The sequence below is a fragment of the Leptopilina heterotoma genome, unplaced genomic scaffold, assembly GCF_015476425.1.
Source record: "Leptopilina heterotoma isolate Lh14 unplaced genomic scaffold, ASM1547642v1 Lhet_95, whole genome shotgun sequence".
NCBI classification, from domain to species: domain Eukaryota; kingdom Metazoa; phylum Arthropoda; class Insecta; order Hymenoptera; family Figitidae; genus Leptopilina; species Leptopilina heterotoma.
The window spans coordinates 806083-824508 of record NW_025111202.1 but is presented as its reverse complement, the minus strand read 5'-3'; the positions used below and the strand labels follow the sequence as shown (position 1 = coordinate 824508).

The following is an 18426-nucleotide window of genomic DNA, read 5'->3' as shown; positions in this document are numbered from 1 at the left end:
ATTCAACAAATTAATTAAATAATTGTTATGATACATTTTGATTTTTAAATATATTGTATTAATTATTTAATTAATTAATTCAGAAAATACAATGATTAGTCCCTAAAGTTTTAAACGTTCAAATGAACAAAATTGATATTTATTTCTTTTTCAAATTCAAATTTTGTTGTAATAATATTGAACCATGTATTGAAAAATAATTTATTTCAAAATATTTAATTTTATTCGAGTAACTTTCGAAAATATTTCGTTCATTTGAGCATTCAAAATTTTGTGAACTTATAATGGCGAATATTTTCAGGTGAACAGTAAATGATGTGAAATGGTACTTTTATTACAAAGTATAAAAAAATGAAACGAAATATGTATAGTACCTTCGATAACAAAAATGCGAAAAAACTAAATGACAAGATTACAATTCTGTCTTAGAAACAATTTGAGAAATTCACTTTAAAAAAATTGTAGTAAAAGTTATTTTCTTTTCTCAGTACAAATAATTGTAATTTCAAGTCTCGAAAGACTAATTTGGTGTAATGTATAAGAAAACCGAATTTGGACGGGAGGCTTTCTAAAATTAGAGCCACTTTCAGTCTTCGGTCATTGTAAGACAAAATTATAAGGGCACTTATTAAGTCTCAATTAAAAAATATAATCTTTCTCTACCTCTTAAGTCTGTCTCTTAAAATTTTAAAGATAAAATCTTTCCTAAAATGATTTTTCGAAAATGTCGTGAGTAACTGCGTCAAACATTAAATATACTTTGGCATTGTACCTTTGTTCTAATATTTTTCTAGTTAAAATTTTTTTATCTTTCTTCTTTACTTCCATGGCATATTTTTTTTTTTCTAAGGCCATAATAATTCAATATTAGGAGACTGAAGTTCTTCAAAGATTTTGTACATCGAGTAAACGCAGAGCCAACAGTAAATCTGTAAATGAAAAGAAAATTTTTGTTAATTGGAAAAAAATAAAAGCAAAACATAAGTAAAACAAAAGAAATTTTCTTTTGCTTTATTTCTATGCTTTATTTAAAAAAAATGAAACAAAACAAAAAAGCAAAACGAAAAAACAAATAGGAATATAAATTATATAGAAAATATTTTCTGTCTAAAATTTCTTACATTATAACCCATCCACAGCCAATTCCACAGTGCAGGAAGTACGGAGTCGAGCTGTAAAAAATATAATTGCAAGTATTTTTTTAAATAAAGGAAAAAAATTATTATATTTATTGGAAATTTACTCATGGAATTTTTTTTTTATAATTTTCCTATGAAATTTTGTCCCTACAATTTGTTTCGTTAATTTTTTCATCAAATTTTTTCTACACATTATTTTTGTTTTTTTCTTGTGAAATTTTTTCTACATAATTTTGTTTGTTAAATTTTCTCATATTTTTTCTACATAATTTTTTTTGTAAATTTTCTCATGAAATATTTCCTACAAAAATTTTTTCTTATGAATTCTTTTCTCTCACGAAATTTTTTCATGAAATTTGCTTTAGAAAATTTGTCTGCTAAGCAACATTAAAAAGAAAAATTTGCAAACAGACTTTTTTTGTACTGTTTTTCGTGTGAAAATTATTTTTCTTTTCCTTGCAATCCAGAAATTTTTAACAAAAATTTCTAATACTTTTAACTGATTCCCAATTTAATTATTAAAGAAATAAAAGAAATTATCGAATAAATTATTAAATAGAGGAGAAAATATACGAAGAAAACCTAATAAATAAATTATTAATGAAAGAAAAAAAAATACTTACATAAATGTAATAACCATAAAGTAACCATATACCAAACACTAGTTGGAATAGGATGACGATGAACATTAAAATGAGCCATGGAAGTAGATAGCCTCTTACACTTTCTCTCAGTCCGTAAAATATCAGTCCAGAGGAAGTAATAAGTAAAAAGAAATATACAATGAATAATGATCCGTATACTTTCATAGCTGAAAGAAATAATAAATTTAAAGATCGAGTGGAGAAATAATTATTAATAATTTTAATTGAATTAGAAAAATATTACTATTATTGATATTACTGTTTTTATATACATAATAATATTAACTATCATTATAATTACAAATTTTATAATAATAATAATAATTATTATTTTGTTAAAAGTCAGTTTTTGGATCATAATATAATTTGTGTTTTGAGGTTTAGGCCAAAATTTTTTTTTTTTTTTTTTGGCCTTAACCTCAAAACACAAATTATTATTATATTATTATTATAAAAAATATTTTCACGACTTACAACTTCTTACATCAGCTTCAAAAAGAGGATTATAAAGTTGTGCTGAATCTCCTCCTCTTAATTGATATATTATTAGGGTTATTAATATTATACAAACAGCCTGAAACATAAAAATGAAAATTTAATTTAAAAATTAATTTCAAATTGAAAATCGTACATTTCTAATTAAAATGAATAAAAAAAAATATCTATATAAAAATTTAAAGCTTCAAATAAAATTTTTTTTATTATTCCAGCTGAAATAAAAAAATAAAAAATTTTAATAAATGAATTAAATATTTACAGTATTATTTGTATTTCAATGAGAAATAAAAAAATAAATTTAACATTTATTTTATTCTAAATAAATAAATAAATAAAAATGTTTATTCAGTAAATAAATAATGTTTGAATGTGCAAATTAATATTTTGTGCCAAAATTCAAAACCAATAACAGAAAAAAGTCGTTTAGTTGAATGTTTAAAACTTTAGAAACATCAAATTTTTATAACAGAATTTAAACAATTTATATTTTAAAAATGTGTGTCTGTAAAGAATTCTAAAATTATATTCAAAAACTGTAGTGTTCAATTATGTGATCGTGAGAAAGTTTGAATTTTTAATAATGAAAAAAATACAAATAAAAAAACAAACTTTTAACCAAACAAACCAAATCATAACAGATTTTCGAATTAATAGAAGAATTGAGAATGGAAATAAAAATTAGAAATGTAAAATTATCAATATAAGATGTGATACACTTTGAAAAGTATGCGTGCGTTAATTAAAGAAATATTAATAAGATTAGTGTGTGTGATAAAAATAAAATAAAGTATACTTACGATTGTATAAAATGCAACGACTCTACAGCCATTTTTCACTCCATTTGTCCAAATGCACGGTGTCCAAAATGACTGGAGAATTGCCATTTTTTTGGGTAATTTTTCTATGTCAATAAATTTATTTTTTTTGGAGTAAAAACGTTGTCAACAAGTGATGACTTAACCTTAATTTCTCACGCACACTCGGTTAAAAATTTGGGCGTCGTCTCCGGGAACAAACAACATAACTTGGTGTACGCGTCACACCTATGGATAATACGATGAGGCATTTCAAATGGGAAGGGGAACGCTGGGGATAGTAACGGTAACTACTGCCACCTTGGTACTATTTACTGTGCTTGATAGATAACTCCAGTACTCTCTGGGTAATACATTTTTTTTTTGGAGAAAAAAAAAATTATTTTTAACAACAGTGGATCAAAGAGATTTTTTTTATAGAAAACCATAAAATTGTAGCACAAATTTCGTGGCGAATAATATTTAAATATTATTTAATAGAAATGTACTATTTACATTATTACAATAACAAATTTTGAATATTTAATAAAAACAAAATATTATATTATTATTTAAATTACAATTATAACTCACTCTTATTGGAACTCATAGAATTATAATTAGAACTCATACAAAAGTTTAAATTATTAATTTAAAAATAAATAATAAAATATTTTAAATAAAACTCTCTGTTATTTTCAAATAGTAATTTTTTGCAATAGTTGCTTAAAACAACACCGAAAATTTTCTAAAAGTTGAGAAAATAACTCGACATAAATTACATTTAACTAAAAAAATCGTTTGTCATAAATTTCAATTAACATAAGTTTCATTTGACATAAAATTCATTTGACATAAACTTTATTTATCATAAATGCGCCATTTCATATAAAATTCATTTGATATAAATTTTATTGTTACCTAAAATTTATTTGGCATACATTTCATTTGACATCATATGACATTTTTTTTGACATAAGTTTCATTTGACATAAAAATTACTTGACATAAATTTTATTTGACAATAAATTCATTTTTATGTCAAATGTAATTTCTATGTCAAGTAATTTCAATGTCAAATTAAATTTATATTAAAATGCCTTTCATGTCAAGTGAATTTTATACCAAATTAAATTTATATCAAACTGAAATTATAGAGAAGAATGAAATTTGTCTCAAATGAGTTTTATATTAAACTAATTTTATGTTGAATGAAATTTACATCAAGTAGATTTTATGTCAAATGGAAATTATGTTAAATGTCTTTTATGTCGAATGAAATTTATCATGTTAAATGTGTTTTATGTCCAATGAAATTTACCGTGTTAAATGAATTTTATGCCAATAAATATTTACGCCAAATGAATTTTATATGCGTTGAAAATTACGTCAAAAGAAATTTATGTTTCAATCATTTTTATTGTAAATTTTTATTATAAATTTTATTCTAAAACATGAAGATATCAATCACTCCGAGTCTTCGCTTTCTTCCTGTTTTATAATAATTAAAACTTGCTACTTTGTTACCGTAACTTTTTCAAAAATTATTTTATCATTACGATTATTCATTTCTAGAATTTTCAACTAAAATTCTTCAATTTTTTTAAAATAAGTTTTGAAAAAGTTCTTTGTGAATTTTCAAATTCTTTTGTTTACAAATTAATTTTAAGAAATTTCGATTATTCTGAAATTCTTCAATTAAATATATTCGAAATTAAAAACATCAAATAATTTTAAAAAATTCCGTTAAACTTATTGAGAAAAATTAATTCTATAGAATTTTTAATTAAAAGTATGAAAAGTTCAAATTTTCAAAGATTTTAATTTGAAATTCATTTTTAAATCAATATTTATTAGAAAAATCTACAAGAATTCAATTATTTAACTATAAAATTAAATATTTTATTAAACAATTGAGTGTTTCTTAAAATTGAATTTTCATAAAGAATTTTATCAACAAATTTTTAAATAATTGAATTCTCTTGACAAATTTTAATAAAATTTTTAAAAATAATTGCATTTTTCGAGAAATTTCATAAAAATTGTATTAAAAATAATTGTAATTCTGTCAAGAATTTTATTAAAAGTTTTGAAAATAATTGAATTTTGGAGAAAAATGTTATTATTTATAAAGATAATTGAAATTTTGACGAAAATTTTTGTAAATTTTAAAACCTAATTGAATTTCTGCGAAGAATTTTATTAAAATTATTTTGAAAAAAATTGAATTGCTACGCAAAGAATTGCATTAAATAAAATAATTAATTTGTAAATAATTGAATTCCTGTGAAATTTTTATTATTCATGAAAATAATTAAATGTTTGCGTAGAATTTTATTAACATTTTTTTTAACTAATTAATTCTTTTAGGAATTTTTATTAAAGTAGTAGATATTAAAAAACATTAAATTGAGGAAAGTTTTTGAAAATAATTAAAAGTTTGTCAAGAATTTTTAATTAATCTAGTTAAATATACCTATTAAAAAATTTAACTAATTTCAGAAGAATTTTATTTTTAAAATTTTTGTTTAAATCTAAGTTTTTTTATATTTCTAATTAAATTCATTTAAAATTGAAATTTTACAAAATTTTAAATCAAAATCTTTTAAAGTTCATCTACTTATGAAAATTGTAAACGCAATTCTTAGCGTTGACACTAAGAGTCAAAAGAAATTTCTTCCTCTGAAATCGAAATCATTTAATGTTTTTCAAAGTTGTTAAATTTACAAAGTTCTGTAAATTTTTTTATTAAATTCTGATGAAAATGAATAAAAGTAAATTAGTGATACTTCTATCTCTAAAAACCCCAAATAACAGTTTTCAACGCTAATCGTCAGGGTTATCTTATATTTTTGGGAATTTTTCTAAAAATTTAATTCTGGCTTTTGAATATAAACAAAAACAACTTAAAAAAAAAGATGAAGATAAAGATGACAAAGAAGAAGAAGAAGAAGAAGAAGAAGAAGAAAAGAAGAAGAGTGAGAAAAGTGGAGAGAATGCGAGAGATAGTTTCGCACAGGAGTGATCTCCCCCTCTTATTCGTTCCACTGGGTCCGGTCAGGATTGGGCCCTTTCTTAGGTACACTCACTGCAGAAGCTTTATTCACGGGTTACTGATACCAAAATGCATTTTACACTCGCACATACATATATATATATGAGAATTCAACTCATCTTAAAACTTGAAAAGTTAAAACGAATGCCATACTGTCTTTCTTTGAGAATATAGGACCCAGAGTCTGGCCTCGGAGAAGCGAAGCCTTTACTTTGATGTAACCCCCCTCCAACTGTCTCTCTCGACCAGTACAGTATCGTCTCGCGTACGTTGGTGAAAACCACTGTTGGTAAGACTGCTGTCAGTAAGTCTCTCACAGTCTTGCTATCCTTTCTCGTCTACTGGTCCGGTTACATTTCATTCTTCATAATTCTAACTCAATTTTATCTTAGACTATCGTTCCGTTTTTTTTATCACGTCTAGCCAACGTCTCTGTTTCTCTCTCTCTCTCTTCTCTCTCTGTCTTCTTTTTTTTTTTTTCTTTTTCTTTCTCGTTACTCTTATAATCGCGAGTGTTGGTGATTTTTGCATTGGTACCACTAAAATGTGTACGAAGAGGGTTTATCATTGAAAATTCAGGTATATAATAAAATTTACTAATTTTGTATTTTTAAATTGGTGGTAATGAATTTAGGATAATTTTTATTGTTATAATTTTTGTTAATTGATAATTTAAAACTTCGTTTGGTGTTTTTCTTTTACTTTTTGCATTTATTTGATTAAAAAATTTAAGTAGTAAAAGAAAAAGTACCTTAGACTCGAGGGGATATTTATCTGATTAAAAAATCAAATAAACAATGGTTAGAAACATTGTATATAAATTATAATTTAATTATTAATAAAGCAAGAACGAAAAAAATAGTTTTCTCGAAGTTCAATAAATGTTTATTTTATTTTAATTAAATTGTTTTTGGTTTAAATAAAATGAAGTAGGTTCTAGTAAATTGAAAATGGTTCAAGTAATTTGTATTTGATTCAACTAAATTCTTTTTGGTGCTGATAAATTTTATTTGATCCAAATTAATTCTATTTGGTTCTAATAAATTTTATTTGGCCCCAATTAATTCTTTTTGATTCTAATAAACTTAATTTGGTCCAATTTAATTCCTTTTGGTTGTAATAAATTTTATTTGGTCGAAATTAATTCTTTTTGGTTCTAATAAACTTAATTTGGTCCAAATTAATTCCTTTTGGTTGTAATAAATTTTATTTGGTCGAAATTAATTCTTTTTGGTTCTGATAAATTTTATTTGCTCCAAATTAAATCTTTTTGGTTCTAATAAATTTAAGTTTGTCCCAATTAGTTATATTTCATTTTAATAAATTTTATTTGGATTTGGTTAAAAGTAGCTCTATTTGTTTCGAAATTAATCCTATTTAATTAAAATAATTCTATTTTTTATTTTTATTAATTTTTATTATTTTTGAAACAATTAAATAATTCTGTAACAATGTATATTTTTATTTCACTCAAATGAATTATGTTGAATTCAAGTGAAACATTTCTCCGGGTAATCATTATTATCATTTATTATCTGTTTGTTTAATTATAATTTACTAATTAATCTCAACATTATAAATTACATTGACATAAAATAGCACAATAAATTACAGTCACTTGAAATATAAACTAAATTTAGGACACGAAAAATGTTATTTAAAATATAACAACAATAGTAACAATTATAACAATCGTAAAAGAAATATAGTAATAAAAAATAGTAATAAGAGAAACGTTATAAAAGTCTATTACAATTTCAAGTGAAATTTTTTAATATAATTATGATAAATTTTTGACAATAAGACAAAGTAATTGAATAATTATTATTGAAAGAGTAATAATATTTTATGTGAGATATCTTTGTCAAAATACAAGTCCACAGGTGCAGGAGACTCATTTTACGCAGTAAAAATTGCGATTCAATGATTATGATAACTATCACAATTATTATTTTCCTTTCTAATTTTTTTTTTTGGCTAAAATTTATAATAAAAATAAAGAAATTAAAATGAAGTTGTAAGAAAACGGGGTTTTCGAGAAATACATTGACTTTAATCGTATAATATAAATTATATAAAGTTCAAGTTTTCCATGATTTATTTAACGTGTCGATTAGCATAATAAAAATTAATTTTCCTCAGAGTACAGTTGTTAAAATAATTTATGATGTTGAGACTTTATTGAAATATGATCAGTGATTTCTAAACGTGCGCTTCCTCGATCATATATGTATATATACACACCATAGCACTTTGTTGTGCGGCGAGTCGTGCGTGAAAGTGCATTTTATTGGGTGTGCAATTCTTTTTTTTTTACCATTTTTTTTTCTCCGCGATACATTGATGTGCAACAGGGAAACGCGATTTTCGTCTCGGAACTAGAAAACCGGATTGTGCGCGCGAATTTAAATATACAAACATTTTAAAAGGCAGTTATAATTTCAAGTGACATTTTTTTAATATATAAAATATTCAAGAAAATAATAAAATTTTTTTCAGTTTGACTGTTTTTGTTTCTTTTTCTAAAATGACAAATTCAGTCAAATAAAAATTTAGTTAACAATTTTTCCTAATTGCTATTTAATATTTAATATTATGTAATTTTTTAACTAATTTATTTTTTGATTAATATAAATCTAATAAATAAATAAAATATTTTAAAAATCTATATTAATTATCTTCTACTTGCAGATCTATAAATATAATGTACAATAAATGCAAATATAAACAATAAGTACCTAAATAAATAAAATTGTATTCTTTACAATTGGACAAATTTTAACAATTGTTTTCTAAATATTAATAAATGTTGAGTAGACTGAAAAAATTTTACGTTATTTTTACCAAGAAAAATGGAAATTAGATGCGATTACGCGTGTAATATTACACCACATATGAAGTCGTAACTGGAAAAAAAATTTGCTTTTGTGGCAAAAAATTGCAAAACATTTTTTTTTCTTTTTTTTTTGAAGAAATAATGTTATGAGAATTTTGCATATTAATTTGAAATAATTAAATGTTTTCTTTAATATAATCTTTAGATTATATTCATAAAAATATTCATACATAAATTCTCTTTCAATTTTCAACTGAGGAATGATATTATTTACTCAAGATAAGAAAAAGAGATTCTGAAAACGAACCTTTTTAATTGAAGATACAATAATGCAGTCCAAATGATTTTTCAACATTGATAACGAAACCATAGTTCGCGAATTATTTAAAAATTAAAATTTCTCCTTTTTCCCACTTTTAATATTAAAAAAAAAAATAATTCCCGGTTTAATGCATCTCACTTCTAAAATTTTCCTCATTGGAATTGATTTTTTTTAAATAACTTGTTAAAAGCTAATTAAATTCTTTATCAACTTTTATTTATTTCCTTATATGTGTACTTTTTAGGGAAACAAATTTTTTTAATTAAAAGAAGCTTTTAATTGAAAAAAAATTGTAATTTTTGTAATCTATATTTTAATTTTTAAAGCACTATTTCGTATATCAATTTTAACGAATCTGCTTTATTTATACTTAAATGATATGATTATATTATTCTCGTTTATTAATCTTTTATTGAAATAAAAAAAACAATGACTTGTAGTTTCTTTTCAAGGTAATATTAATATTTAATATGTTTTAAAAATAATAAAGGAGTCAATTATAACGGACAATAATATTCTTTTGGTTCATGAAGATTATATGTATATATACGTAATGTATATAAAAGAAGAGTGAAATAAATTCTTTTACCGTTAATTAACTCATCGACTTTCCGAGGCACATTGCCTGTCCGCTGCGACTAATATTGGCACATGTTGTTGGGTTTGCACAGGTGCATGATTTTATTTCAAAAATTTGTCAGTAAAATAATAAGCCTATTATTCACTTACTCTGCATTCCACAAATAATTTATTCTTTAAAAAAAAATACTTGATTCTTTTCTCGCTCATATTTTTAATTTTTTAATTTTATTTCTTATAAAACGACTTAAATTAATTAAAGTTTATTAATTAATTAAATTTGACATGAAAGTCATTTCACGTAATTCTCATTTGAGATAAAATTCACTTGACATAAAATTCATTTAACATGAATTTCATTTGACATAAAATTCATTTAACATGAATTTCATTTGACATAAAATTCATTTAACAATAAATTTCATTTGACATAAAAATATCGGCGCGATATTTAAAAGTAACCAATTAGATGGTATCAAGAAAATTGAGATTGGACAGTTAAAAAATCGGCACCTATATTTATATTTGTTAAATGATCTTTATGCCAAATAAAATTTATATCAAGTGAATTTTATGCCAAATGAGAATTATGTTAAATGACTTTCATGACTAATGAAATTTTTGTCAAATGAGTTTTACACCAAATGAAATTTATGTTAAATAAACTGTTATGTTAAACTAATTTTATGTCAAATGAAATTTACATCAAGTGGCGCTTATGTCAAATGGAAATTTCGTTAAATGTGTTTTATGTCCAATGAAATTTATGTCAAAATGAATTTTTTGTTAAATGAAATTTAACCAATTAATGACAAAAATATAACCAGTCCGAGCCAAATAAGAGAAAATTTTACTTAAAATTAAAAATTAAATTTTTCATAATTATAAAACATGAAGAAATCGATAATTCCGAGTCTTCGACTCGGAGTGATCGATTTCTTCATGTATTATAATAATTGAAGATGACCGAGTGATAAAATCATTATCAATTTAATTATTATTTTCAAGCATTTTTAACTAAAATTCTTCTTTTAGTTTAAATCGATTATTTTTAATAATTTTTGAAAAAGGTCTTTGACAATTTTCAAATCCATTTGTTTACAATATTCAATTGAATAATTGAATGTTTCTTAAAATTCAATTCCCATAAAGAATCGTTATTAACAAATTTTCAAATAGTTGAATTCAATCATCGAATTTTAATATAATTTTTAAGATTAATTACATTTTTTTCGAGAAATTCGATTAAAATTTTCTTAAAAATAATTAAAATTCTGCAATGAGTTTTATTATTTGTGAAAATAATTGAATCCCTAAGAAGAATTTTATTACTTCTGAATAATATTCAATTAACTTTTACATAATTGAATTTTTTTTCGTGTTTTTAACTTCAAATTTTCAAAGATTTTTATCTAAAACCTTTTCAAAATTCAATTATTTCAAAAAATTTCTAAAAGTTGAACTGAAATCCATTTTTAAATCAATGTTTATGAGAAAATTCTACTAGAATTCAATTATTTAAATACAAAATAACAATTCATTGAATAATTGCATGTTTCTTAAAATTGAAATCTCATAAAGAATTTTATCTATAAAATTTTTTAATAACTGAATTCTTTTGACGAATTTAAAATAAAATTTTTAAGAATTTTTTCGAAGAATTCGATTAAAATTATTGTACTAAAAATAATTGAAATTCTGCAATGAGTTTTATTATTTATGAAAATCATTGAATGCAACGAATTTTATTAAAATTTTAAAAAATAATTGAATTCTTACGTAGAACTTTATTAATTTTTTTTTAAATTATTGAATTCTAGCGAAGAATTTTATAAAAATCATTTTAAATAATCGATTTTTTTCGAAAAATTTTATGAAAATTGTGTTTGTTTGAAAATAATTAAATTCCTGTAAAAATTTTATTATTTCTGAAATTAATTGAATTCCTAAAAAGAATTTTATTATTTATGTAAATAATTGAATTTTTGGGAAGAATTTTATTAAAATTTTTAGAAAATAATTGAATTCTTTCGAAAAATTTCTTTAATTTATTGAATAGAATCGAATGTTTTAATAATTGTATTGACGATGAATGTTACTGCTTATAAAAATAATTGAATTGTTTCGAAGAATTTATTAAAATTTTAAAAAATAATTGGATTATTTCGAAAAATTTTTGTTAAATTGAATTCTTTCATGAAATGTTATTAAAATTGTATTAGAAATAATTGAATTTTTGGGAAGAGTTTTATTAAAATTTTGGAAAATAATTGAATAATTTCGAGAAAAATTTTATTATTTATAAAGATAATTGAAATTTTGATGAGAATTTTAAAAAATCTTTGAACATAATTGAATTTCAGCGAAGAATTTTATTTCTTTTGAAAATAATTGAATTTCTGCAATAATTGGCAATTTCTCTAAAATTCTCCAAATTATATCGCACAATTTACGAACTCTTCATCTTTTTTGAATGAAATTACAGACTTTACGGATCTTTTTTAAAAAAAAACGAACTTTTACGGATTCCATGCTAAGTTACTAACTTTTACGGGATTTACGGACCTAGTTCAAGCCCTGGATTTGTGGACTATTCCTTCGTCTCTTTAATAAAACTTAAATTAAATTTCTTTAGAAACTATTTTTTGGACCAACTTTTTTTCTCCCAAAACGATTTTTTCATAGTTAAAAACTAAAAAGAGTGAAAAATACAGTTAGAAGAAAATCTTTTTTCATGTGATTATAATTTTTTTTCGAAAAAAAATATTTCAAAATAGGGAAGAAGACTTTAGCGTTGATGTAAAATAGCTATTTAATTTTTTGATTCGTCAGAAATACCTTAAAAGTATTGTTAAAATTCCTTTAAAATGTATGAAATAAAAATTCTTGAAGGAGATTAAATTTTGTTTTCAAAAAGAAGAAAAAGGTTTATAAAATAAATTTTTCGTAAAGGGTTAAAATTCTCATAAAGAGCACATTGTCGCCGCGCGGAATAATATAAAAATTGAGGATCAAGTGAATCGTTGCACACTGTATGAAATTGACTTAATTTTTAAATGACACGACAAAGTTTGTATATGCATGCAATGTATATAAATATCGCATTGGATGATTGCAGAGGCTCATGATGTTTCTTTTTCTTCAATATATATATACATATTATAGCCGGAGTCTGCGCTATTTAGAAAATCTTTCGCTTAGCGGGAGGTACTTGAATGCAAGGGAGCATCTTCGTGCATGGCTTTCACTTAAGAAGGTGGCCGCACCTCCTCCTCCTCTTCTTTTCTTCTTCTTCTTCTTCGTCTTCTTCTTCTTCTTTTCTTCTTCTTCTTCTTCTTCCTCTGTTCCACCACCTCCACCCTCTCTTCATCCAACTTCTTATCCTCCTCGATCTTGCACTCGTATTCACCGCCAGTGTTCGAGTTCACATTTTGGCGCATGCCACGATGTATCCCGTTTGCATTAACCTCGCGATGAAAACAGCCTTGAAATAGGTGCACACGATTCTTATAATTCACACAACACGATATTTTATTATATATATTAAATTCTCCACTTTCATATATGTTTGTTTATTTGCAAACATTCATTTTCTGACGTGCTGTGAAATAATTATTATTAATCACGATTTTAATTATGTGTCGTGAATTTTTACATTTATATAAACGATTCAGTTAAATGAAAAAATTAACAGCGAAAGTAATCGAAATATCCGGTATGCAACGAAATCAAAGGTAAATTTTGTTATTGTTTTTCAGCCAATTCTGTCAACAATTTCATACACAGAAACTCGTGATTCTTTTTTCCTTATACTCTTCTTTTTCGTATTAAATTAAAAACGAGTATGAGAAATTTTTCTTTTAATTGTAATTTTTAATTAAGTTATTAATTACTTAATAAAGATTGATTAAAAAATCGAGATAATAAAACCTAATTAGGAAATAAAAATTTCCTAATTGCCTTCCTAGATGCCATATTGAAGCAGCCATTTTGAATTTTTAAATTCTGTTGAAAATTTTCAAATTTATCAACTATAAAATATTCCCGACTAACGAGTTTCAAGCTAATCTGACTAATTTTTAAACTATTATAAATAAAAATAAGAATTGTGTAATAATTAAAGTATAAATAATTAATTAATTCTGATTTTCAATATAGTCAATTTTCTTATTTCCCTAAAGAGATCTTGATGTTGAAAATATAGTTAGACCCTCTCCTTAAAATAAAGAAAATAATACAGGAGAATTATAGCACAATTGTAAATTTCAAAAAAATGCTGATAAAAATAAATGTAAATACACTGTAATTACCGAGACACCATATTATAGAATTACTATATAAAGCGACCACCTGTTTGTTCTATTTTCCCACCACTTTTGATATATCATTATTTTCACGGTGCTTGATAATAATTTACCTAAATTTATCACATAAGATTTATCTTTCAATTAATTTTCCCTATTTCATAGTCCATTATTCCATGTAAACGCTTTTCTCTCCACAAAGTAGCGCAAACAAATTTCAAAAATAATCCGTGAAATCTGCTAATAATGGTTTACGTAGCGTTGATGTTCACAATAACATTTATTATAAAACAATTGAGAGAGGAGAATAATAAAAATTAGCGACTTTCTGATCTCTGTAAATTTTTCCAAAAATTCTATTCAGAAACTGTAACTTCCAGTGCGCATTCTTCACCACTAATGTTATATAGTTTGTTGATAAAAAAATTTAAAGAAGAACGACATATTTGATATAATAGAAAGGAATAAGAGCGAGAAGTGGAGTAACCAGCTTTTCCTGATCTTTCCTCTCTTATCGTCTCAGTATTCCATTTATATATTCGATCTACTGGTAAAAGAAGACGCGAAAAGGGTTTACACACAGCATTGATCAATGAGACCGGATTCCATTAACTTTATTATCAAGCTGTCAGCAACTCGAATGCATTGATTTCACTTCATAGTTAGGTAAATTTATACTTTTCGGATAAATCTCGAAAGTACGTTTGATAATTTTCATCTCATCATTATATGTCTCAATTAGTGGATTTAGAATTCTTGTTTTTCAAATCCATATGTAAAGAAAGTTCATACATTAATAATGTTGATAACATGAAGTTCTAATTTTTTCTTTCACTATAAAAAAGGACTTCGAATAAATAAATTATAATATAATAAAATAAAATAAAAATAATCAAGAAAAAAAAGATAATTTTGTCCGTTTAATTCCAAGTCTTTGTTTTAAATTTTTTACATTTCTTGAATTAATAATAAGAAAATACTAAAAATCGTAGGGTTTGCCACGGTTTTTATCTCTTTTCAAATTCACTGAATTTTCCAGGTTTTCCAGATTAAAAAACAAAATATTTCCAGGTTTTTAAAACGAAAATTATTCAAAAACGTCAATAACTTCATTTTTAAACAAATATTTAATCATAATTCTTTTTTCTAAAAATTAAGATATTCAAAAATTTGAAATTCAATAATATTGAATATTATTATAAAACTTGCTACTTTGTTACTGTAACTTCTTTAAAATTATTTTCATCGTTACGATTATTCATTACTAGAATTTTCAACTAAAATTCTTCAATTTTTTAAAAATAATTTTTGAAAAAGTTTTTTGTGAATTTTCAAATTCTTTTGTTTGCAAATTAATTTTACGAAATTTCGATTATTCTGAAATTTTTCAATAAAATATATTCGAAATTAAAAACATCAAATAATTTTAAAAAATTCCGTTAAACTTAATTAATTTTGAAATATTTAAGTTAAATTAGATTTCAAGAATAAAGACAATAACTTTGGAAAACAACAAAGGGTCTGTCAAGAGCTTAAATTAACAATTACTTATCTTTAATTAATTCAGATTTAAAAAGTAAAATTTGAATAACTAAAAATTTGTCCACTAATTAGAATTAATAAAATTTTAATCTAATTTTTATTGAAGTTAAATATACTTACTACTGTAGTATATTTATATACTTGATAGAGTTAATATTATTTGGATCAAATTTTCAGTGTACGGAATAGTTAAACCAAATACGTCTTTCATTTGTTGGGAGTGTAGGTGTGGTGGAGGCACCGTAAACATTTCGATATTATAATCTAACGGTAATATTTCATTTATAAAACTCACATTATCGTTGCAAGTGAAGCTTCCTGTCTCTCGTTCTCCTCCACACGCGTGATACCAAAGTCCTTATGCCGTTCACATCTGAAACATTAACAAATTAACTACGATTAAAATAATCCTTATTAAAATCTATCACTGAAAAAATGCAGTTAATTTTAACTCATAACAGAATTCAATAAAATTTACACTTGTAGAAAAAGGGCTTGACTTTATTTTAGAATAGAATTCACAGTAAAATTTAACTACTTCTATTGTCTATTGTCTATTGTCTCTACTAAAAAATTGAAAATTTATAAGTTTTAAGTCTTAATTAAAATGTTGAGTTCTTATAGAAATTCTGCATTCAGAAGCAGAGGTCTAAAAGAGTTTTAGAAATTTTCCAAGCACGGAAGTCGATCCGAGGCCTCTCTCCAAAAGAAAATTCGAAAGCATAATCCAACTTTATCTAATGATAGATTAATGAAAATAAATTTTAGATTAAAGGTACCTTTCAACAGTTGGCCTAAAAGAAAATTCCGCGAATTTTGAAATGCTTATAATAGAAAACGGATGTACCCATTTTCACTGTGTGTCATCAAACGAGCATTTATCCTTTAGCCGAATATTCATATATAGTGAAGCTGTGTATCTTTTCTTAAAGTCCGTTTCTTCTTAAGATATTTCTCCAATATCTGAAAGTTTATTTTTGGCTGTTTCTTTTATACACTTGCATATAGACCTATCGCCGTTCAATGCCACCACTGTTTCAAAATACGACGCAGTCCCAACGGTTTCACACTTTTGCAAATATATATTACATGTGCGCATTGTAAATTCAATTTAATCATAAATCATTTTGTGTTTGTTTTTCTTTTTGTACAAAAAAATATATATATTTCCACTATTTGCATTTTCAGTAAATTTAAGAAAATTTTTCTAAAACAATTAACACTGAGAAAAAAAATGATACTAAGTAAAACTAACAATAAACGACAACTCTCTTCATGTTTTATAATAATTAAAGATGGCCCAGTGATAAAATTATTACTTTACATTATAAGAAAATTGTACTTCTTCAAAATTATTTTCATCGTTTCAAATAAATTATTATTTTCAAGAATTTTTAACTAAAATTATTCTTCTTTCAATCAATTATTTTTAATAATTTTCGAAAAAGTTCTTTGACAATTTTCAAATCCATTTGTTTACAATTCAATTTTACGAAATTTCAATTATTTGAAAATTCAAAAAATTTGATAATAATTGAATTTCTTCAAAGAATTTTATTATTTATGTTAATAATTGATTTTTTGAGAAGAATTTTATTAAAAACTTTTATAATCCTAATTCAATTCTTTTGAAGAATTTCTTTAAAATAATGGAGTTTCTTTAATAATTTTAATTGAAAATTTTCAAAGTAATTGAATTTATATGACTTTTAAAAATAATTGAATTGTTTAGAAGGATTTATTAAAATTCTAGAAAATAATTGAATTTCTTCGAAAAATATTATTCAAAATTAAAGAAAAATTCAATTCTTTCATGAAAGAAGAATTTTATTAAAAATTTTGAAAATAATTGAATTTCGGAAAAGAATTTTATTATTTATAAAGATAATTGAAATTTTTATAAGAATTTTTAAAATTTTTTGACCATAATTGAATTTTTGCGAAGAATTTTATTACTTTTGAAAGTAATTAAATTTTTGCAATTATTTATAACTTTACAAAAATTCTCCAAATTAGATCGTTAAATTTACTAACTTTTATTGTTTTTTCAATCAAATTACGAACCTTTTAAAATTTATGGACCTAGTTTGAACCCTGTAAGAATTAAATGTAAAAAAATTACAACAAATAAAATGCGAAATAAATTGTAAGAATTAAATAAAATTTGACATGAAAAACGATTTGCTAAATTTATATTTTCTTAAACATCACTTTGAGTAAATAAAAAATGTTGACAAGAAGAGATATAAGAAGAGATTTTTTTTCCACACACAATTGAATCTGATTTTCTTCAACTTGTATCACGTTCGGACAAATGCTTTTTCGGCAATTAAAAGCAATTGACGCGAATCTTCAACTGTTTCTTTTTTGTTGTTTCTTATTTTGTGGCACGAGGCGCCAGAGTGGACGATAAATATTTGAAATTTATGAAAGCTGTGAATACGAATACTAATGCAAGTCGAATATTTCAACGCATAATGAATAGTTGTTTAAAACATACAGTCACTTAACTAATTTATTTTCTCTTCTAAAACGTAAAGTTTACATTTTACTGCGACATTTAATACGAATATAGTTTTACTAATGTGTATATTTTTACTCTCCACTCAAACTACTGGATAAATAATCTTAATTAAAACGAACATATAGTCTAAGTACAAAAAAAACGAAAAACATGAAAATAGTTAACTAAATGTATAAATTATTTATTTTA

At 23.5% G+C, this 18426-nt stretch overlaps 3 protein-coding genes across 6 annotated transcripts in view; 1 reads left to right on the top strand and 2 right to left on the bottom strand.

The window, feature by feature from the left end:
* LOC122512238 overlaps nucleotides 1-18426 on the bottom strand; it is a 76560-nt gene that overhangs the window by 3134 nt on the left and 55000 nt on the right. The window contains exon 5 of the mRNA XM_043627973.1: nucleotides 16009-16086. Within this exon, the coding sequence (XP_043483908.1) occupies nucleotides 16009-16086 (78 nt within the window). The remainder of the gene's footprint in view (nucleotides 1-16008; nucleotides 16087-18426) is intronic.
* Nucleotides 811-3353, bottom strand: LOC122512236. Its single transcript, XM_043627971.1, has 5 exons — nucleotides 3079-3353; nucleotides 2258-2357; nucleotides 1763-1950; nucleotides 1122-1172; nucleotides 811-929 (listed from the first exon to the last, which is right to left on the bottom strand). The coding sequence occupies exons 1-5, from the start codon at nucleotides 3163-3165 to the stop codon at nucleotides 846-848; spliced, it is 510 nt and encodes a 169-aa protein (XP_043483906.1). The 5' UTR covers nucleotides 3166-3353; the 3' UTR covers nucleotides 811-845.
* The window catches only part of LOC122512228 (rho guanine nucleotide exchange factor 17), a 70812-nt gene continuing 58540 nt past the window's right edge, over nucleotides 6155-18426 (top strand). For 2 of the 4 annotated variants that reach the window (XM_043627960.1, XM_043627957.1), the window contains exon 1: nucleotides 6155-6709. The gene's annotated coding sequence lies outside the window, so the exon portion shown is untranslated. Of the gene's footprint in view, nucleotides 6710-13414; nucleotides 13602-18426 lie in introns of those variants that run through there. The other 2 variants (XM_043627961.1, XM_043627958.1) reach the window with 2 other exon arrangements.